This window comes from Diplotaxodon limnothrissa, linkage group LG16 (genome assembly GCF_057381915.1).
Source record: "Diplotaxodon limnothrissa isolate DT_005_m linkage group LG16, D_limnothrissa_male_GT1.1, whole genome shotgun sequence".
Classification (NCBI taxonomy): Eukaryota; Metazoa; Chordata; class Actinopteri; order Cichliformes; family Cichlidae; genus Diplotaxodon; species Diplotaxodon limnothrissa.
In genome coordinates, this window is record NC_140611.1 from 33,902,411 (window position 1) to 33,925,737 (window position 23,327).

The 23,327-nt window shown below is 40.3% G+C and overlaps 2 protein-coding genes across 3 annotated transcripts; one reads left to right on the plus strand and one right to left on the minus strand.

Annotated features, from left to right (window-relative positions):
- Positions 1-832: 832 nt before the first annotated feature.
- cnot9 (CCR4-NOT transcription complex subunit 9) lies at positions 833-7,724 on the minus strand. 2 transcript variants are annotated; one of them, XM_085374074.1, is made up of 8 exons: positions 7,386-7,724; positions 7,043-7,228; positions 6,079-6,194; positions 4,000-4,109; positions 3,797-3,906; positions 3,589-3,687; positions 2,481-2,572; positions 833-1,724 (listed from the first exon to the last, which is right to left on the minus strand). In XM_085374074.1, exons 1-8 carry the CDS (start codon positions 7,401-7,403, stop codon positions 1,556-1,558), a joined length of 900 nt encoding a protein of 299 aa, XP_085230200.1. In that variant the 5' UTR covers positions 7,404-7,724; the 3' UTR covers positions 833-1,555. The 2 variants fall into 2 exon arrangements, with proteins under 2 accessions (XP_085230200.1, XP_085230199.1); XM_085374073.1 differs by having other exon boundaries at positions 3,797-4,109.
- Positions 7,725-7,826: 102 nt separating this feature from the next.
- usp37 (ubiquitin specific peptidase 37) lies at positions 7,827-23,125 on the plus strand. The gene is made up of 24 exons (XM_085374013.1): positions 7,827-7,951; positions 8,786-9,008; positions 11,975-12,125; positions 13,011-13,099; positions 13,187-13,302; positions 13,413-13,490; positions 13,708-13,799; positions 13,901-13,994; positions 14,814-14,969; positions 15,083-15,214; positions 15,366-15,489; positions 16,839-17,086; positions 17,167-17,284; positions 17,537-17,616; positions 17,757-17,921; positions 18,224-18,277; positions 18,412-18,559; positions 18,645-18,864; positions 19,435-19,601; positions 20,013-20,073; positions 20,356-20,471; positions 20,800-20,869; positions 21,691-21,829; positions 21,927-23,125. The coding sequence occupies exons 2-24, from the start codon at positions 8,835-8,837 to the stop codon at positions 22,012-22,014; spliced, it is 2,880 nt and encodes a 959-aa protein (XP_085230139.1). The 5' UTR covers positions 7,827-7,951; positions 8,786-8,834; the 3' UTR covers positions 22,015-23,125.
- The last annotated feature ends 202 nt before the right edge of the window (positions 23,126-23,327 follow it).

A 23,327-nucleotide genomic window follows, 5' to 3' on the forward strand; every position in this document is an offset into this window, starting at 1 on the left:
GGCAATCATGATCATTAAATAGGGAGGTTTCTTTTTTAACATAGATTAAACTTGTTAAATAATACAATAAGTTTATGAGCTTTCTTGTTATTCACAAGTTTCAGCGATTTAGCCCAGAGTTTAAAGTCATTCAGCCATCTGTTTATACGTGGTTTAGCTTTAAAATATCTGCATTTGTGAATAAATTTTTTTCCCAGTAACAAAAACGTCCTAATCAACAAGTCAAAATCTGCATTCTCAGCAAGTATTCCAAATTTTATTACTGTCATCATCAAATGTGGTAACTGAATTCTCCTGAACTGTAGCCAGCTCCACATGTCAATCCAGAAGGGGTGCACTGATTCACAGTAGAAAAACAAGTGATCCAGACTTTCAATATCACTGTCACAAAATGTGAAGGCGTTCACATCTAAGTTAAATTTCCGTTTTAAGAATTCATTGGTTGGATAAACCTCATTTATGATTTTAAAGTTAACCTCTTACTTTAGGGGAAAGAGGAAGTGAGATATACTTTCTTCTTATTGCCTTAACCTCCATGGTGGATCCGTACTGTCCCCTCAAACACTGAGACCATCGCTTCCAGTTGCTACTTTCTAAATTAAAAGTAATTCTCCGAGGAATTTCACTGTAAATAAAGATTTGTAGGATTTTAGCTGTTAAACAACAAAGCCGCAAATAATGGAACCATTTCAATTAAAAAACTCAAAAAGTGCTTGCAGTCGTATTGAAGACATATTGCAGTCGTATTATTGAGCTATAGATTGACAGTCAAATTCCATAGATAGTCTAATCACACATAAAGGGCACTGCCAGGGGCAGGAGTTTGGTGTAAAATTGTTTATTTGTGAAATATTGCCAACAAGTGCTGTCTAGCTCAGAGATTTATTCAGAACAGAAACCTTTTTTCTTTACACAAATGTGCCAGCAAATGTACAGAATATCACTGTATTACTAAACTGCTGCACATACCAGTGTGCACATCTGGAAGTAGTCCCATTAGAAACACAACAAACAAGAGTATGTATGTAATGTGGGATGTAACTGTAGGATCCAGTGATAGCAGGATATTTACAGCCAGTACCATCTTATTTTAATTTACCAGTAATCTGTGGTGATAATTATGGCAAAATGTATTTGTAGTTACTGCAGCAATAGACACATTTTATTATTAGTTTGTCTGTTGTTTCATATAAAAGGAATGCATTTTAATGCATATTTATTTACTTTCTAAAAAGTAAACGTCAGTTAATTTCGCTGTTAACAGAAATGCAGGAGTGTTACTGTTTTCCTTTTTTCAACCGCAAAATCTCCTACCTAAACATTTCTTTATCAAGCTGTTTCAAGGAAAACATCAGCCTATGTATCATTATTGGATTTTCAAATATTCACAAAAGTCTTGGAAATCATACAGTCTGGGTTCCTATAAAGAAGATGTGGAAAAATAAATGACCCAAGAGCAAAAATATCTTCTTCCATCATGTTGTTTACTTTTCAGTCTTAGCACCACATGTGACAGAATACAAATTCAAGTCCGTTTGTGTCTCCTGTGAATTCTTCACTGCGGGGCCAGCGGGATGCCCCGGGCGTCGGTCACTTGGCCCTCCTGCAGGTTTTTGACCAGCTGAGCCAGCCAGCGTTTGGTGGTGGTGTCATCCTTCAGCACCTGGGCGAAGGTGCTGTCCTTCAGCTGGTCGGGTAGACACTGACGGAGTGCCTCTCTGGCTCTGAGGAAGGAACAACACAAAACCTCCTTTTAATATCACTTCAAATGAAATTGAACTTCAAACTTGATGAAAACACTCAATGAAAGTGCAGATATATTTTTCCAAATAATTAATGTCAGGTTAGAAAGAAGAGTAAGGCAAAAACAAAAAATCATCAGAATAAACAAAAATATAATATTCCTAAACGATGAACAGCTTCAACATGTAGTGCATTTTTCTGTCTATGTAGTTATTCCCAAGTGTTTCAAGTAAAGCTGCAGCTATTACATCTAATACAACCTGTTACCATGAACTGTTTTTACACACATAAACATCTCATGGTGTAAAAACTACCAGTGTATTTTTGCAATAGCTTCTCCTAGTGGCAAGCTGATTGAAGTCTTCAAACAGCGAAGCCAGTGTTATACAGCAGCGGTCCCCAACCCCCTGGCCTCGGACCGGTATCGGTCCGTGAGTCATTTGGTACCGGGCCGCGAGAGTTGAGGCTCAGGTGTGAAATGTATAGTTTTCAGGGTTTTTATCGGTTTTCAGCGTTATTTTGTTATCGTTTTTATCGTTTACTCGGTTTTCCTTGGTCTTTTCACGTGTGTTATGAATAAATTTTCTTTTTTTTCGGTACCGGTACTAGTTTTATTTTGTTGTATTTATCCGCGACATCTTAAAGGCCGGTCTGTGAAAATATTGTCGGGCATAAACCGGTCCGTGGCGCAAGGTTGCAAGCACACAATAAACTGCAACAGAGTAAAGATGCTGTACCTGAGATTATCTGAAAGGCGAAGGTAGCAGCGGACGACGTGCTTCAGCAGCCGAGCTGATGGTTCTTTGGAGAGCTGCAGCACCATTTTACCCTGAAGATGCAAACATGATGGAGACAACAGCTACAGTTACATCCAGCAAACAAAGATCCCGACCCACACGCCACAAATCAACAAATTATTATTTAAAGAAAGCACTCAAACTACATTTGAGTTAAAGGTCAGTGTGAAAGCCTCAGGAAACTCTTGTTAATGTCTCGATTTATTTGACTTTTTTCCCTCCTAATGATTTCACCAGGTTGCCCACACCTCACAGTTTGAGAACCACCGAACTGGATCAATATTTTTATTCTGACTGAAGATTAAAGTTCAGCTGTGAACACGTGACAGGATTTTACAGCGTGCTGTTTACACATCAAAAGTAATGAATGTGACATGGGGGCATTTTCTTCTGTCCTTGGTACATTTGATCAGCCCCCTGGATTACATAAATCAAATCAGTGGAGTGCAGTAAATATTGTTACTATGCTGCTCTCAACTTCTCAAGGGTTTATTTTTTTAAATTTATTTTATAGGCTCAATCATGTGACATGAACCATGCTGCACGCCACTGCAGCCTGGGCTAATTTGTGATGTCCGTGCCCAGTTGGGTTTTTAAAACACCAAAAAGAAACATAAACAAGAGACTCTAGGGTTCGAACTGCAGTGCAACGAACTGATTCCTTTTGAAAAATCAAGTTTAGTTTTAATATGAAGTTTACGTTCTGAAGTATTTCATTTGCTGATAATGACTGAAAATTAATTGTTAAATTTTTTTTAACTGTGGACCATTTCTGCTTGGACATAATTGACAGCGAAGTAAAGATATGACTTGATGCAGATTTTCTTCTGGTCAGTTTGTAAAAAGCTTTGAACAGACAACTGGTTTTTAAATATCAGTCTGTGCCTGTTTATTCCGAACGGTTAACAAAAGTTTTTAATTCTGTCTGGACTTTTCAACAAATTACAAACAGAAATCAGTGAGACTAAACCATCTTCTTGTAATCGATGATGTGTCACAGAAAGTCTATCTGATCATGTCCATGCATATCTTTACAGCAAACACTTACAAGGATCATTGCCACATGGGAGAAACGCTCATAAGTCTGGCATATGTAAGCCAGCCCTGTGTCATCAAGCAGTATCTTCTGCAGTATGAAGGTAGCAACCTGAAAAAACAAACATGCGTATAAAGATTTCTCACTAGTAGGTGTCAATATTATGCTGCGGGCTATCTGTAAAGGTTCAGACTATTTTAAAAACAGAATAGCTCCGTACCGTCTTAGAGAGCTCACTTCCTGATTCCATAATGCGGAGACAAAGCGGGATGATTTCAGTTGTGAGAAGAAAGTTAATCACTTCTTGTTCATCTGTTTTGACCAAGGCACCTACATTAAGTACAAACAGACATCTTAATACCTGTACACACACACTTTGAATGATAAAAACTCTTTTCATAATACAATGAGAGGAGAGCATACCTATGACTCCAAGGCTGGTGAGGCGCAGGTACTCGAATGGGCGCGTTTTGCTCACAGTGTGCAAAAAGGGATAAAGGAAAAGGGGAATGTGGGCTGCGAGGAAAGCCGACCTGGCAAGATATTAAAAATTAAAAGAAAAATACTTTTAAATCAGTGTAACCACACTCATATCAAACACATATACCGGACCATAAGGCGCACTGTCGATTAACGGGTCTGTTTTCATACATAAGGCACACCAGATTATACGGTGCATCAAGCGAAACAAAACAGTCAGATAAGTCAAACTTTACTCAACTCATTCTTCTTGTTTCCTCCACTTCCGTACCATTGATCCATTAATGTTTAATTCTCTCACAGCTGCTCTTTCACATGTTGTTGCAGTATATTAGTGACTAACCTCATATTGTGGATGGATTATCTCAGTTGTTCTTCTGACTGAAGTTTGGTCTGTTTACAGCATCCTGCCACACGATTGCATTTGTTCTTAACCCTCATGTTAACTTTTATTGAGTGGAAAAAAGTTAGCGTTCATCCTCCAGCTTCACTGGTGGTGGCCAGGGATAGCTCAGTAGGTAGAGTGGTGGCCCCATGATCGGAAAGTCGGGGGTTCAACTCCACTGAACGGCTACCCTGAGGTACCCCTGAGCAAGGTACCGTCCATACACACTGCTCCCCAGGCGCTGCATTGGTGGCTGCCCACTGCTTCACTGGGTGAATGGGAACTATTTCCCTATGGGGACTAACACATACACACACACTGTGTTTTTGTTATGCTAACATAGCTGTGTCGCTAACGATCACAGCAGTGATGTTCGTTGGTTTACTGAAGTTGGACAAGCTGGTATTTAGTGATGTGCACAGCTCGAAGCCGACCGGGAGGTTAAGGCACGATGTGCCTTTTCCCCCCCGGTTGTAGTGGGCCTCGACCTCCTGTTAGCTTCGAGATGGTGGGTAACAGACGTCTCTGAAAACGTCGGAGCACTTTTGCAAATATGTGATGTCTTGATAAACCGAGCAGATATTTGATGTTTACACAGCTACATTCACGCCTGAAAATATCTTAAAAGTTTATTTTGTGACCCAGAAAAAGTAATATTAAAACCAACTAGCTGGCGCCATTGTTAGAAACGAATTGGCTGGGCCACGCTATGAATTCTGGGATAGGTTGGGTAACGAAGGATACACTGACTCGGCCTTCAAATGTGACCTGCGAAGCATACCAGTGCAAGATCTCCGTTTGTGAGATCTTGCAAACCGTTTGTGGGATCTCACAAAACTTCATCTTAATTTTTTTTTCTCCCATGTCCCTTGCAGGGCTCGGTATGGTAGTGATAGCAGAGCTGTATGTTTTAATTCTTTCAGAAATCTCTCAGTCAGAACATCCTATATCATGTTTAGATGGAAACTAGCGAGCTAACTTCCTGCTAACATCTAACTCTGTTAAATTTAATAAATTCTGTTTTCATGGATGCCTCGATGTTAAACTTAATTGTTACACCTGGTAAAGCAGCAACACTGATTATTTTTATTAAAGATGAAAGAATTTAGAAAGTTTTTAACTCTCAGTGTTCGTTTGAATTTGGGACCTGAAGGGGACGGCGTTTTGGACCCAGATACTCAGTCTGTGAGGCTCCTGACTACGGTAGCTGTAATGCTCTGACAATCCATCAAGCGGTGCGGCTTCGTAACTTACTAAGGTCGTACTAAAACATTTTGACAGATTTTTGAGTGCCGTGTACCACATAAAATCGGTTCAGTAAGCACAACCAGAATTCATACATTAGGTGCACCAGATTATAAGGTGCACTGCTGATATTTGAGAAAATTAAAGCATTTTAAGTGCACCTTATAGTGCAGAAAATTAGGTACTTTCATTTAAGGCTTAAAAGCCTTGTTTGTATCAGTGAAAAGAAAAGATGAGGTAAAACAAAAAAAGAAGCATGGTTGTAGTTTAGTTTCCTGAAATTCCTGATTGAAACAGAACAAATGAAGGCAAAGTGGATAAAACTCAATCTGCTCTGTAGTAAAGGTTTTTCTTTAGTATTACACAATTAAAGCTTCCAATTGTCCCCTTACCGTGTCTCTGGGTGTGAGGCAACACATTGCAGGAGTGCCAAGGCGTTGCACACTCTGTTAGACTGATGTGCTGTGAGTGTCGGTGGGTTAATGGATGGATAGATGTTCACTATTTCCTACAAAGAGAAAGGAATGCATCAATGGTGCACAGCAAATGACACTGGGCAAACAGAACTATAGAGATGATGGATTACTCCGTCATCTCTGTGGTATTAACTCACAGGTATTAACTCAACAAGTGGTATAAACTCTAATGGTAGGTAGAGATTAAAAAAACGCTTACAACCATTTCAAGACCTAGTGCCCTGGAAGTCTTATAATTCAGGTCAAGTTTTAAAATATACTAAGAGCTCTTAACAACAAGTACCAATGCAACATATTATATAAATAAAAATAATATAGCAAAACAATTCAGAGTAATGAAGAAGCTCACTTCATGCGAGTGGTCTGTAAGGCCTAGCTGCCATGCAAACATGGCATGACTTGTAGTCCCTGATGGTTGTGCTGAATCTTTGTCAAGCCTATGGCATAGCTTATGTAAGTAGCCATGTTGTCAACATCATTTATGTGTTTGTGCATTATGTGTTAATTAGTGTGTCTTCTGGTGTTTTATATGTGGAGCCAGCCTACAGGAACAAATAAAATGCTGGTACTTTATTACCTCTATATCTTTCTCCAGTAATTTGTTGACATTTGTGAATCCTTATATTGAGGAGATGATGTTATTCTGTCACTGAGAAATTCAAAAACTAAGATGAAATTAACAGTGGGAAATCTATAGCACTGGGTAGGCCAATCACAGTACGTGCTCTGGATGCTGTGTGTATTAAATTTCTAGAAGGGTGCATGTCCAGTTATGCCATAGGGTTAAAGATTCAGGTTTGTGGTTCCGATGTAGATTTGAAGCATAAAAAAATAATAAAAAATCCTGATTTCCAACTGGTAGAGAGGCAACAGATCTTACCTGCAGGAGAGCAGCGATAGTGCCACAGGAATGCCAAAGCATCGGTGCCAGGTCTGGCACAGATTCGCGTTTCTTGCTGAGCTCCAGCAGGGCATTCTCTCTGGTCTCTGGGCTGGACAACTCATTGATCCACTGGTAGATCTTTTCCCGGTCTACCTGAGCCAGGGCTGTGACATTAGATACAGCCTGCAAAAGGCAAAATTAGTTTAAAAAGCATGTCGTCTTGGGTCTGTGTTTGAGAATGGGTGGTCGATGTTTAATGTAAATCAAACAAAAGGATGAGGAAGCTCCATGTTAAGACGGTTCGAGACTTCAAAGCAAAGTAAGGTGAAATTACACTCACCGCTCCCGTTGCAAGCATTCTCCGAAGCTCTTTGTGGCGTCTTTATGTCGTTATAAACAACTAAATTTGATTAAGTGTGGTGAACGTGGTTGCAATGCAAGTAAGTTGGCGTAACTAGCACAAAGCTAGCCCGAGCTGGCTGCTAAATGTCCTGGCCTATGAAGACAAGTACCCGTGTACATTAACATAACTTCAAATTCGCCGAAATAAGGGGAAAGGGAACACTAGCAGTCTAATTTGTGCGCTTTAAACCACACTAATTAGCTCAAAACTAAACGTAATTCATACTAAAACTAAAGCGAGGCTTAGCTTGGCAGACCCGTGGACAGCCTTGATACAAATAACTGAAATATCGCGAGATGAAAATCCTCGGTCATTACTTCCGTTGTAAATTTTCACATTCCCGCCATCATCGCGCAGCTCAGCGACGCGTCGTGTGCTGCTCTGCTGTCAACAGCACCGGAGAGCAGGTGAATGCCGGCAAAACAAACTTTCTGCCTGCTCAGCAGCTACAGAAGCGACACCGGGCTTTTAGAAGTTTGAAGACAAGCTCTCGTCATCGATAGGTAAGTACCTGCTCGGTGTAATCGCAACGCGATACGCTTTCCATCACCAAATTACAGACTAGCAAATTAGCCAGTTAGCTAGCGTCCGTTAGCTTGTTAGCCGAGGTGCTAACGTCGGCCTCCTCCATCCCATTCAGGGGCTGCGGACGGGCATACGACATTATCCGCATCCAAAGGGGCTTTTTTACTTTTGGCTAGCACCTTTTCTTGGAGTTGCCGGTTTGGACAGGTAATTCTGTGGGAGCATCGATGCCTTGAGCTGAGAGGGAACATCCCGTGTTGTTGTGCACGTACCAGTCGTTGGCTACCGCGACTCAGAGTGGCCGTTAGTTTGGCTAGTTTGATGGCAGATGCAAACATGGGCTTTTATTGAAGCTGCTAGCAAAGAAAATCACAAGGCACGAGCTGCCACACGCAGCCAAACAAGCTGTTTTATTTGTCAGAAATGCATTGCGAGCGTGCTGTCCGCTTTTCTGCTGCGAGATGCTGCGCTGACTCCTGTCAGCTTGTTTTGGATGGTTTGTACTTTCTTGTGACTTTGACAACGTGGGTTGCCTGCTCTCGTTATCTGAGCTCAGCCTCGGAAACTTTGAAGTTGCTTTCACCGAGACGACTACAGGTGATATTAGTGTTATTACAAAAAGAGGTGCTATGTTCATTTTAGTGGCTGCTTCTGTTCGTTAAGCTCATTATTTTCCTGCAGTATTTAACTAGAGTAATCAAATTCAGAACTACCTGACCATTGGTTTAAACTGCTCCTGCTGAACACATTCAGTTGTTATAAATATAATGTGCTCAGATTGTGTGACAGCGGATCCAATTTGTCTTTTTTAGGATTAGTTTGAGTCCCAGTCTCCCAAGTGCACCAACGGGATAGAAAGCCATGGCAACTGTAGTGCCCAAACTCTCCAGCGCTGGGGCTGTGAAGATCCGTTTCACCAGTCTGGACCTGGGCACCACCAGGTGGAAAGAAGGGACGTTTGAGATTTTGGAAAAGGACAATAAAGTTAACCTCTGCCTGAGATTCAACTGTGGAGGAGCTTCCAAAACGTTCCAGGTATTTTACTGTTTTTTTGTGTTTTACTGTGTTTACTGTTGTTTATAAGACCCCAAAAAATGTCTTACTTTCACATTGGTCTTTATTATTGTCATTTTTTTGTTAATGTCCTAAGAGGTACTGATTTCGATTTTAGTGGTCCTTTTGATTATGATCTAGCAACCTTTTGCACTTCATCCAGATAGAGTATTGTTTTATCTGGGTCAGCTGGCTCAGAAGGTACTGTGGGTTGCCTGTTATTCTTGGGATTGTTGTGTCAATTCACATGTCAAAATAAGATTCCTTGGGGTGAGTCATGCCACCGCCTTATTTTGGTGTGTAAGAGTGAATGAGTTAGATGAGAGGAACGTTTAAAAAAAAAAAAAAAAAAAAAAATGTAAGAATGCACCAGACTTGCAAATTAAACAGCTGATTTAAAAACAGAGAAAAAGACACTGAACCCTCATAATCCTGCAAGAAACCACACACAAAAATATTAGGGGTGCAATGATACTCGTATCAATATTGAACCGTTCGATACAGTGCTTTCCGTTCGGTACGCATATGTATCGAACAATACAAAAATATTAGGGGTGCAACGATACTCGTATCGATATTGAACCGTTCGATACAGTGCTTTCGTTTCGGTACGCATATGTATCGAACAATACAAAATTTTTAATTTATTTTATCAACTTTTCTTCTGACGATGCTGTCTGTGTTGAGAGCTCAGTGGATCTGCGTTCGACTACTCCGCCTAGGCTGCACTGTCAAGCGCAGATCCACTGAGCGCAGCACAAGCTAGCAAGACAGAAGCTAAGCTCGTTGCAACATGGCAAATTGAACCTCCCCCACCCTCATTCAGATCTGGCGTTTGGAACTATTTTGGTCTTCATGTGAAGTATGACCCTGAAGGTAAGCGCGTCATGGACAAAAGTAAAACAGTATGTCGGATGTGCCACGCAATGCTCAATTACATGGGTGGGAACTACTGCGTTAGCGCAGTTTGCTCGTTAACGTGTTGACGCAGTCCAGCCCCACGCACGGGGCGATCCGCGGTAGCTCGTTAACGGAGATTTGTCATGTTAACGTCATTTCAGATTAACGCTGACAGCACTAGTGGGAACACAACGAATATGACTGCACATTTACTCCGACATCATCCTAGTGCAAAGACAAGTGGAGGCAGACAAAAACAACAAGCACGCATGTTACAAACTTTACCTGAGTCATTTAGACAGCTGTTAGCACATGATTCTCCTTATGGGGACCTGATATGTTTAATATGCTGCTGAGAGTATACCCCAGAAGAAGCGTATAGTATAGCTTTTATTTTGGAAAGCCATTTGTCTGTAATAAACTCTCTTTTCCAAAGATGAGTGATTTCTCGATCAGATAGGTTTATTTTTTTTATTACTTTGTTGTTTCAACAACATTAAATTTAAAAACTACTTCTGAGTTAAAATATATATTTATAATTTTAATAAATGATAAATTAAAAAAGCGCGCATATATAGATAGATAGATAGATAGATAGATTTTTTATTTTTGAGTTGCTTTCTCGGTTGAAAAGACTCCTACTAATGGATGGCTAAATGATGATATTTCTTTTTAAAGCATTACAGGAACAAACTTTTTAAATGGCACCCCATAAATCAGTCTTACATGTCTGATTCATGTCAGTACTAGAAGAATCTAAGCTGTCAGCTTTGAGGCATTATGCAATGAATGAGCAGTAGCTCTGCACTGAAGCCATGAATGAACCGGATTAGAAACATAATCTCACCCATGGCACATACCAGGGTTTGTTCAGCCCTCGGGTCAAGTGTTTTTAATGCATGCCTGTACTTCTTTTAGATGATCCCATATTCCAGAACTAAAATATTTCAGACTGACTGATGTGATTGGGTCTAAAAAGAATAATTAATATTACCCTTCCTCTTATTTTGAAAGTTCAGTTGCTGCTAAAACAGCTAGCTTCCTGTCCTCTTTTTCCCTACTAGTAAACCTCTTGTTTTTGCAGTTCAACTTAACCACTCCTATCTTAGTCCTTATTCTGCTCTGCTGATCTGCTGTGACCTGGTGGGTCACTCTGACCCAAACCTGCATCAGGAGATAAACTGGTTCATGGCTAGTAGGCCATGCAGGACAAGGACCACAGCATCTGCTGCTGTTTAACTCTCCCCTACTAGGAGTAACCTTGGATGCTCTTTTTTTTTTCTTTTTTTTTTTTTTTTAAAGATTAGCCGTTTCTGTAATATTTCAGGCCTGCTTATGGAACAAAATGCCTGGGTTTAAATTGGAAGTTATTGAAGGTGGTCTCTGCCTATGCAAACCACATATTTATTCAAATACTCAGGTGTCAAAACCCATCTTTATGGGCGCAGGGGAGGTTGTCAAATGTTGTTTTGATGGGGAAAGCGTTAAGACAGAGAGGCTGGAGTTTGTCTAAGAGATCAGAAACTCTAACCCATTCACACGAAGTTTGTTATTACTTTCTTTAATAAAGTGTGTGTGCCTTCTCTCGATCCCCTCCTACCAACACAATATAACTGAAGTTTGTAGGAAAGTCTGGAAAACTTGGAGGCGCTAACACTGTAATGAATCTGTCTTGCTCCATTGCTAGGAAAGTCAAAAAAATTGAACCCCCACGACTGTTATAATTTCCAAACAGACATATAAGAGCTTTTCTGTAATAGTCTGGAGCAAGAGAAGTAAAACAAAAAAAACTTTGTCATCACAGTCAAGTGTTCTGAGTCTCTTGTTACGAAGAACCTCACTCCTCAGATAGCATGATATAAGACCTATTGAAGAAAGTAATAGCTGATAGAGTGAGGTTTGTCATATAGAACTAGTTTGTTCAAAGGTATACTTTATCAACAAGTATGATGTGAGGAGAAAGATGATGACGATGATAATGTATATATTACTATTGTATGTAATAGTAATAATCATGAATCCGAATATTTGCTGTTCTTTGCTCTCAGCTGAACCAGAACGTGAAAAATATTAGCCAGAGTGCCAACCGCATCGTCCTGACTCTGAAGGATAACAGTGTCATCACGCTGGACAAGATGCCTCCACCTTTGGTTCAGAAGACTAAAGAATACCTTGAAAAGCTGAAGCAAGGAAAGCCAGGTAATGACACCCCTGCACATTAAAAAACAACAACAAAACAAACAAAACAAAACTGAAAGATTTTTATTTTTTATTTTTTTGGGAATTAATCCTTGTATGCTCTTCCTGCAGAGAATGGTCACTTTTTCTCTGCAGCTTCATGTTAATATATTAATATTTCTTAAGTTGATGCAGAGTTTCAAGTAGGGATGTGCTCGTCTGGCTGACCAGTCGACTAGTTGTTGCTATTGTCACTAGTTGATAACAGATGTACTAGTCATTTAATCTATTTGGTTTACATTTAATTGATACCCAATGTTAGTAACAGGGTTTGTACAGGTGCTTGAAATCCTTATCCTTATAAATGCTTGAATTTTATTTTGTCTTTTCAAAGTTTGAAAGGTACTTGAATTTCAGATGTTGTGCTTAAAAGTGCTTCAAATTGTAAATGTATTTCATTCACCACAAATAACTATCTGATTGAATAGTTTTCTTATCAGATAGAGAAATAAAATTAGTTGCTAAGTGTAAAAACAAAATTTCTCCACCTGGGCTGCCTTGCACCTCTGCATGTCATCAGTTTGCTTGAAGAACAGGATTCATTTGTATCCTATTAAATAAACAAAACATCTGTAGCTGTCCTGAAAACTTATGCAACAGGTTGTTGCGAAGTAAGGTGTGTGTTAGTCTGCTTTTAAATCTATGATCTGAATGCTTTATGCATCATGGCAATGCAGCAGTGTTATTTTTATTTATTTTTTTTATTATTATTTTTTATTATTTTCAGTTCAAGCACATAGATTAACTTGAAGTGATGCTGACTCTACAGTGTAACGGGATCATTTTTATGCTTTTTTTTTTTTTTTTTTTTTTTTTTTTCCCCTGAACTTTTTGTTTATGCTGCAGTTTTAAAATCATCCCTCGGAAGTGCCAACTTCAGTGTGCTCGGGAACAGATCTGTGAAAAATGAGGCTAACCCGTCCGGGGAGAGACAGGTGATCAAGAATGCAATAACAATCTTAACTTAAACACATGTGGACAAACGTACATGTGTTTAACTTAATTCCTCCTGGTGTGTTCAGACGACACTGAGGCGGCAGAGCGCAGAAGGCCGGGAGGACACGACACCGAGAAAACCTCTCGGCAGCCCGAGCAGAGCGGCTTCCACTCCCACTCGCACAGGACTGTCTGAAAACAGGCAGGCTGGGAATTTTTAGACTGTATTACACAGAATAAATTAAATTAATTTATGAATGTTTAATCCTGCCCCATTTGGCATGTGAATTATTCGATGTTTCTGTTTCTCAGGAGCGAGAAGAGAAAGCGACTCCTCACTCCTGATAACGACCTCAGTGAGGATTACCCAAAGGAAAACGACTCCTCGAGGTATAATCAGCACTGAATTGCAGTGCTGTTGGTGACTCATAGGATGACCTTATCTCTGCAGCCTTTTGTCTGAACCACTGCCTGTTTGTTTTTTGCAAATCTTGTGGCGAGATAATTAAAACTGTAACTGGTAATCAGTAGGTCGCTACTTTCATCGGCAAAATACGAACCTTGATTGATAGACTTTATTTTACTGAATTTGAGTAACATTTTTCAGCAACAACAAGGCGACTTCTGACCCCTCCTCCAGGAAGTTTCTTCTGAGCTGCAAAGAAAAGCTGAAGCAGTCAGAGGAGAACAGGAGCTCAGGTAAACCCAGCAGCACCACCTTTTTGTAATCTAGTTGCACAGCATTCTCTATGCAAATTTTTCCCAGACACTGATACACTCATGTGCCTCCTTAACTGTAGCTCCTCTTGGGTCAACTCCCCTTCAGCCATCATCTTTCTACGGCAGCCGATCTGTGACTAAAGACTACAGCCAGAGCCACTCTTTTCTGGACAGGTGAGTTGCTTCATGGCTCAATTAAAATGCAAAGCAGCAGCAGTTTGAACCTAGGATCAAGAATTTAAAAACAGTACTATTTGATACTTATTTAAAGGGAACCTTTTGATTGTTCTTCGAAGATGACTTCTACAGTACCCGCCCTCCATGCTAGCTTTGGCTTTCTGTGATTCTTCTATTTATAGATTATCTCCCACTTTGCTGATACCTGGTAGCTAGTAGCCATCATGTGTTTTGTTTCAAGGTTACAAACAGCTTCTAACTGCATTATCGCCACTATGTGATAGTGCATTATATCCTACCAGGCAAGGGAAAGTGAATACTTTGACATAAAATATAGTCACATAAACTATGATTTTTTTTTTAAAGATCTTAACTGTCTGTATTTTAGTTAATAATTTTTAGATAATTTCAAGATCATTAGAATACTTGTGAGTTGTGTTCCTGTAATTAGAAAGAAATCTAAACCTAGAATTAAAAGTACGTCTCCCAATTTGTCTTGATTGACTTAGATATATATTTATGAAGATCCGAAATGAAATCTTAGATAAGAAAAAATCAGGTCTAAAGATTCTGTCCCAGATCTAATTTCAAAAGTGAATTACTTTCACAAGGTTGAGCCAAGCTTTCCCACCTGCCTGCAGACTTTTCCAAGCTTCCTGCTAGACTGATGGTGGGTGCTTAGAGTGCTGGCTTCAAACCTGGGTAGGTTTTGATTAGTTAAAATCAGATGAAAGGAACCAGTCATCTCCTTGGCCCAGGTGATAACAGGGGAGAACATTTCTATTCATCCAGTGATTGATTTTTAAATCTCCTCAGGCCATCCAGTACTGCACAGACCCCCACAGCCAAAAGGAGCCTCATGCTACCGAACCACTCCACTCCCTTTAAGAAGGTACGACCCTCCTTGGACTACGGTGGCTGGAACAAGCAGAGGCCCTCTACCCTGGCACAGCCTCAGGCTCCACTGCAAGGGTACAGATAAGCCAGCTCCACTTGATATGAAATTAATTTGATCCATGACACCAAATAACAAGGGAAAAATCAAAACAACAAGCAGTTTTTGAAACTTCTGTTATTCATTTAAGATTTTCCAACCTGGGCAACACCTGCTACATGAATGCCATCCTGCAGTCCCTCTTCAGTCTCCCCTCCTTCTCTAATGACATGCTGAGGCAGAGCATCCCATGGAAGAAGTTGCCCATCAATGCCTTGCTCAGGTACTGTATTATATTATTATAGGTTGATAGTAACTGTTGTTTGTTAACAATACTCTGGATTGTTGTCATTTTTAACATAGGTGTTAAATGACACAGGAAGCAGTTTAAATGAACTTTGTTATGATCAGTGTCCTGTCTTCACTCTGTGCAGGCGATTTGCTCACCTCATGGTGAAGAAGGATGTGGCCTGTCCAGAGACGAAGAAAGACCTTTTGAGGAAAGTAAAGAGTGCCATCTCCTCCACAGCGGAGCGTTTCTCTGGAAACATGCAGAATGTAAGTTTCCCACTTAAACTCATGTATATGACCAGGTATGCTTTTCAGTTGAGATTGTGTGCCCACATATGAAAAGGGACAGCAAAACAAATCTTTAAATTGCACCTTTGAAAATTTAAGAATAATAGTGTAGAGAATAACTTTTAGTAGAAGGTTTATGTTTAAAGAGCACAGTTTAGAAATTAAACAGGTAATATAGGTTTGCTTTTCCCAGTGTTTTCTCTAACTTCTTCCTCTTCCTCTAGTCCCAAATTACAGTAAGACTGTTTATTATTAATGTTGAGCTCATTTTGGGCTCAGAATACCTGCTGAAGGACAGTCTGCAATTCTAATTATTATCTAATTAGTAATAATTATCTAATTATTACTCTGTGTGTTTGGACTGAAGATATAATGTATTTGCTCAAAAATTTCTCTGGTGCCACAGCTAAAAATTGAACACAGACTACAATACCAAAAAAAAGGTGTGCATATACAGTAGTGTGTAGCACAGTAAAATACAATACGACACAACAAGTGTCCAGCGAGGTAAAATTATGTGAAAGAGGCTAAAAACAAAAAGGAAAGTGTTTTAAAAGTGATAAATAAGTAAAAATCTAACACAGTAGAACATGTAGAAACATGTGATACAGTACAGAGCTCAGCAATTCAATGATAATGTAATTAAATAAAAGCTGACTATAATGCAATCAAGTGACTTTAGAAAGTGTCTCAATTTCAAAGCGAAAGTAAAGCAAATATGAGATGGCACGCTGGTTCAAATTATGACTTTTGGCTTTCAAAGGAGGATCCCCCCCCCCCCCCCCCCCCCCCCCCCCTTTCCCATCCATTTCTGTTTGAGGCTGCCTGCTCATAGTTTTGTGATAGATGTGCATCATCACAACTCTGTTGTTTTTTTGTTTATAACATTCAATATTTAGTATTTACTGTTATTTACACTTATCTAGGTTGTTGCTTTGATCTCTGTATTGTGGTGTTCTCTTGTTGTTTGTTTCATTTTCTTCTTCTTTTAATAGCTGTTCTAACAAATTTTCTCAGTGTCTCTTACTGCCCCCCCTCCCCTCTGTTTTTCTGTCTTTCTCTCTCCCTTTCTTTCTTTTTGTCTAATAATAATATAGATCAATCAAGTGGACCAACATGGCATTGCCATACTTTCTCCACTTAAAAAAAATAAATCCGTTGAGCATCTTTCTTCAGACAACAATTCTGATTGCTAAAGTACCGACCAGGAGAGGCAAAAAAAACCCCCCAAACTAAAACACACAAAAGTTAAATCTTTCAGGCTTATGGTTTAAAGTGGCTGTGAATAAAATCCTGTTTTAAACCCCTACATGTTTCTTGTTTTTCAGGATGCTCATGAATTCTTGAGTCAGTGCTTGGACCAGCTGAAGGACGACGTGGAGAAGATGAATAAGAGCTTAACGAACGAGGCCGCCTCCTCCTCCTCATCTTCTGTAGTGGGTGAGAATGGTCTGGAGGGAACGTCATCGGCAGTCAAAGCAGAGCCTGGTGATGAGGCAGACACCTCGCGGATCTACACCTGCCCCGTGGCGGTCAACATGGAGTTTGAGGTGCAGCACACCATCACGTGCAAAGGGTGAGGCTGGTCTCCTGCCTATCATTCAAAACTCTCGATGAAGGTGAAAGGTGTTTGATTCCCTCTTTGTTGTGTTGCAGCTGTGGCGAGGTGGTGAACAAGCGAGAACAATTCAATGACTTGTCCATCGACTTGCCGCGAAGAAAGAAGACACTGCCGCTTCGCTCCATCCAGGACTCCCTGGATCTGTTTTTTAGGGTGAGTCACTGGTCCCGTCATCCTGATGCCCCCCATGTTGGATCAAAAATGACCAACAGGGTCAGAGGAGTGCACTTATTAGCTTAGTATGCGCAATGAGGCTCAAGCAGGAAAAAACACTGTAGCATTTTAGTTTGCAGTTTACAAACTGAGAGAGCCTTTGTGAGGAGACACAAAAAATAGAATTTCTTTCGAGACAAGCATCGGCTGGATGTAATTTCATATATAATTAGTTACTTTTTCTTTTTACAGATGGAGGAAATTGAGTATTCGTGTGAAAAGTGCAACGGGAAATCAGCGACTGTTACGCATAAATTCAGTAAACTACCCAGGTATCTACAGTCTGTTTAAACACACACAGTAAAGACACGCAATAAACACTAAAGATACAGCACATATGGAAAACATTGAAAGCATAACCAGCTTATGGAATAAAAAGAATTTAAGTGCCTAAAAACCTTTGTCTTCACAGAGTGCTTATCCTACACCTGAAACGGTACAGCTTTAACGCTCAGCTGTCTCTAAACAGCAAGCTGGGTCAGCAGGTCTTGATCCCACGATACCTGACCCTGCTCCCCCACTGCACCGAATCTACAAGACCCCCCATCAGCCTTGGCTGGAGCCCTCAAGCTGCCTTGTAAGATGGGAGAAAACATTTTAATATGCATACAAATTTAATTCTGTGTAAATACATTAGATGGCTGGAGTGATTTCAGTTTTAAAAGGCCAATTGGCAATGTTTTGACATCTCCTGCAGCCATGATTTTTCATGTTGGTTTAATACCCCAGAGAGGACTACATGTAATAAAGTCAGCATTTAGTTTGCAATTTAAAGGAAAAACATGCAAATATTGCTCCTTTAAGTAAAACTTAACAATCAGCCTAGAAGTAGAGCTCCAATAGCAGCAAGAGTTTTATTTGCCTTTGTTTTTCTCAAAGGTCCAGAACACTTAAAACGTCACAGTTGGTCAACTCGTCCACAGCGCCTCTTCGGTAAGTTCTGCAACACTTGCAGAGGAAAAATGACTTTTGTGCTTTAACAACCTCTTTAAACAATGTGTTATCTGACTGAAGGGTTTTCTGTTTGGGCTTATGAATTTATTTGCTGAACATGTGACTTTGTGTAGTAGGATCGTAGGGAAAACTTCCAACTCCAACTGTACCTCCATCCTTGTGGACTCTGACTGCGAAGAGGGGCCTAACAGGAAGGTGAGCGCGAGCCGCAAGCGACGCCTGAGTATCTGTCTGCCTGACGACGATGATCGCGCTGAAGAGGTGAGCATCTGCTTTTACACTTTAACAAACAGAATCCAGCCTCCTCTGGCGTCTTCTGTTGTGACACAGTTTAATGTGTTTTCAGAGGGGGGCAGCAATCGATTCAACAGACTTCAGTGGCATCAATGATGATGAAATGCTGGCGGCTGTGCTGGAGATTAGTCGCCAAGAGGCCGGGCTCTCTGCACCTCCTCCTCTGGATGATGAGCCGACAAGCAGCCCGGACACCGGGTTTGGGGACACAGATGCACATGACTTGGCCTATCACGCAGATCTGCTAGAAGCAGATAGCAAACAGCCCGCAGGTACTCTAACGGGATATTTAAGCAGAGACAGTATGAGTTTCAAATCTATTGCAAGATTTCTTAACAGCAAAGATGATGGTAGATGTACAGCTTTCAGGGGAAACAAAGTTTTTATTTTAGGAAAACATTTGCAAATTTTAAGAGTGGTTAGATTGGAGTTTTGGTACTTAAATGCAGATGTGTTTATTTATTTATTTTTGTTTGTTTGTTTTGTTCTGCTGACCACTAAAGTTAAAATTAATTAAGATCATGCTGCATATAAATGGCCAGAGGTATTTCGGGAAGGCTGCCAAGTGATCAGACTCACTTCTTGGAGTACTTAAACTTGCAATAGACTTTTTTGTTTTTTTGTTTTTTAATACGGGATCTGCATCAGGTTTTTATTATATGTGACATTTCTAAGAAAGGCTCATTCATGTTTCTTTCCATATTCTCTTGAAAGTACATGCTGCTTAAATTGATTGTGGGTTTCTACATTCACATAAACCCTGGGTTACCAACAAATCCAACAAAAAAACCCAACTTCACGTATCAGGTTTGCTGACTCGAGTATTTGCTGAACTCTTGTAGATGTGCTGGACTCCTTGGACCTGACCATGGATGAAAACAAGGAGAACCAAACTCCAGAGAGTGGTCAGCAGCAGGGGGAGCTGGACTGGGTCCAACAGTACAATCTGGATCAGGAGAGAGAAGAACAGGAGCTGCAGCAGGCTTTGGCACAGAGCCTCCAGGAGCATGTAAGACCAGAGAGAGACTGTGTAGCATTTAACACATCTGCAGCTCAATTGTTTTCGTATTTCAACACAGTGGAGACACTTTGATGCACCTAAATGGAAAAAGTGCTTACTTTCAGCTGCTGAAGAGAGAATGGTTGGAGCCCATCAGAAGGGATGCTACATTTACATCCCTCTGACCCAAATGGACCTTTGTATAATCCAATGTAACACCTGAGTTTGGTGCACCAGTTCTACCAGTGTTAGATGCTCACAACAATTTTTTTTCTAGCTTCCAGTAATGGTGACCTTCCATTTGCTGTTAGATTACAGTAGATCTCTCATTATCCTTAAATATCATTGACTACTCTGAAGTCTTTCACCAACTAACAGACCTGATGCAGGAAAATAAAACTTATGACATCATCTCTACAGGAAGCTCAGGAGATGAGAGAGGACGATGATTTGAAGAGAGCCACTGAGCTCAGCTTGCAAGGTAAGAAATACAATTTACTCCCAGGAATCGTCAGCACACGCTTATTTGACCAACTGTGTTCAGCTGATTTTTGTATTGTGATGGTTGCTGTTGATCCCGCTCAGCTGGCAGCAGTGTGGCGATGTAAATAAGACTGAACGCAGCCACTAAACAAAGAAATTTGACTGGATATTTGCAGATCTGTTTAGTCAGCACAAACAAATGTTTAAAGTGTTCTTTAATCAGACTCTGAGCAATGTGAAAATACTGCACCGGCGTCATCATCTCCTCCTCATTCATCAGAGTTTAACAACTCCCTGCCCGATCTGCTCTGCTCGGATGATGACTCTGGCAACGAGGATGTGCTGGACATGGAGTACACTGAAGCAGAAGCCGAGAACCTGAAGAGAAACGCAGAGGTATATCCAGCTGGCACACAGTGTAAAATGCTGCAGAGCACAAAAAACAGCAAATAGTTTATTCACCTTAAATACAACGGATGTATAATCACTATGCAAAAATAAAAACAGTGTTTTACAAATGTAAACCTTAATAAAGGGTCAGTTTACACACCACAGATAAAGTCTTAGATAATCTGCAGGACACTGAGTTGATTATGAATCAGAACATGGTGAAATACACGCACTGATTAAGAAACTGCAGAATAAGTTAAATAAAGCAGCAGACTGATGATAACTTATTGGTTGTGGCCTGCATTAACCTGCCTATGTATCCTGTAATCCACAGAGTGGGGAGTTGGCCAACTCGTTCAGACTCATCAGTGTGGTCAGTCACATCGGGAGCAGCTCCTCCTCTGGTGAGCACTTGTGTTTGTTTGTGCCTCCGAGTTTAGGTCCTCATGTGTTTTGACAGTGACAAATTATTCAGGAACAATGAAGATGAGTCAAAACTGTGTATGAACACTTTAAGGAACTGCTTTGATGTTTACGCTGCTTTATTTATATCCCTTATTATCTCAAATGTCAATGAAGAAATTGGCAGCCAGAAAAAAAGTTTATTTATATTAAGAATCCTTAAATTATCAGGGAAAACATTGCTGGATGAAACTGTGTGGTCTTTACTTGGTGTGGGTTTGTGGGTCTCTTGCCTTTAGTTTTGTCTTCAGCAGTAAATTTTGTGAGAGCCTCAAATAATGGTCAGCACCTTTCAGCAAAAACATGATCTAGCCTGTCCTGATCTGATATTAGATGATGAATATTAGCTGACCAGGTAAAACAGAATTGAAATCTAAGACATTAGCTAACTTAATGGTTGTAGGTTTTAGGAGGAGCCACTGATAATGTGGCTATAAAAATGTTTTTTGTTTTTTAATCTTTCAGGCCACCAACACAGTGGAATTTAAAAAAAAGAAAAAAGAAAAAGTATCATTGTCCAAACACTTATTTACCTGACTGTATACTAAAGCTAGAACCATAAAGTTAGCTCATGTGTCAGGCAGAGGTTATATTTGTCCAATAACTTTGGATAAATGCTGGTGACATCATCCTTGTCTATACGTGGATGGCGTGGGTGTGCCCTCTGTGTCTGTCGCTGTCGTGACTATAGACTTCAAGAACCAAATGCTTACTCTGTGAACAAATATTGATAGATTGTTCCCCATCTTTATCTTCCCTGTAGGCCATTACATCAGTGACGTGTACGACATGAAGAAACATTCGTGGCTGACCTACAATGACCTGGACGTGTCTCGCACGCAGGAAGCAGCTGTCCAGCGAGACCGTGACCGTAGCGGATACATCTTCTTCTACATGCACAAGTGAGTGTGCAAGTCCTCCTGTCAGCTGGTTATAGATGTCACTGTAATGATGTGAGATGCCCTGCTAATAACACGCTGCTACCTTGTGATCTCTCAGGGATGTGTTCGAGCAGCTATCTGAGATGGAGAGATCTGGAGCCGGAAGCACCTCAGAGGCAGGAAGGAATGTCCTGCAGCCCCTCTGAGCGCAACGTCTTTGGACGCCCACCCACACTCAACCACAGCTGATCCTGTTAGATAAAGCTGCCCTGTGAATCCTCCTATACTACTGATTGCCGTCCCTTTTAGGTAGCCTTCAGGCATTTCCTTTTTCCTCTACAGATCACTAAAGGCCAGGATAAAAATAACACCTGATGATGCCGACACAGGGGCTGACCTGTCAAGACTCTTTCAGATACCAGAAATGCAGTTAAAATGTTCCGTGGATCAATTTTTGCCTCCGTGTTTTTGGGGCTGGAGTCTTTCTTTGCTATAATTTTATCAACGGTTTTGTAAGGTTTAATTTTGTTGTTTCTTTCTTAAAGACTTTTCTTCAGACTTTTACTTCAAACTATCAAACACTGGGCGCTCCTGGTGCTTTGTAGATTGTATGTTTGCAGACCCCTTTATTTCCCATATAAGCAAAATAAAGATATATTCTATGTTGGAGTATAAGCTATTATAGAATTTAGAGGGTTGTTGTATTTAGCGGGTACATTTGGTGCAATATTTGTTACTGGCACAAACTGGTCCATTCAAAACAGCTTTCTGTCCCACAGTGTGGATGTCTTCCCAGTTGCTTTTTGTACTTCATGTGCAACCTGATATTTTTTTGTGTGATTATTTCCATATTTTAGAGGTGTGAAAGAACGTGCATTCATTAATATTTAACTGAGCTTTTCTCAGTTGATCACACTTTGTTGTTTGTTTGGGGTTTTGACCTTGTGCCTCCCAAGAAAAGTTTTATAAATATGTGCATACAAGCTTTACTTTGGAAAGTCGCACAACCTTGTTGTTTTTGAATGTTTGTCAAATCTGAAACAGTGTGCAAGTCAGTTTCTTCTATAAAGCCAACAGATTTTTATATTTATTGCATATAGAAGGGGGTTGGTTTCTCTTAATTAGCCCAAAATATGAGCCAAGGCAAATGGAAGTCATTACTACTTTATAACCAGAGAAGATACAGTACCTGTTGCATAATATCTTTTATTTCAACACCTTTAGAACAAGTGTTAAGCATTTAAAGTGCCCCAGTTATGCTCATTTACATGGTTAAAGTGTAACTGTGGGATTAAACGCCTTATTGTTCAGGGAAGGAACCCGTTATCTGCTTCGTTTTAGTGCCTGTCCCTTCAAGGCACCTGTCTTCTGCTCTGATTGGTCAGTTGATAACATTAATATTCTCAGACTGACTGTTAAAGCTGTAGCCATGTTTGGAAGACGTTTTTACCTGTAAATACAGTCGGAATCACCTGTTGATTCTTTATTTCAAAATGTGCCAAACTCACTGCTACTAGGG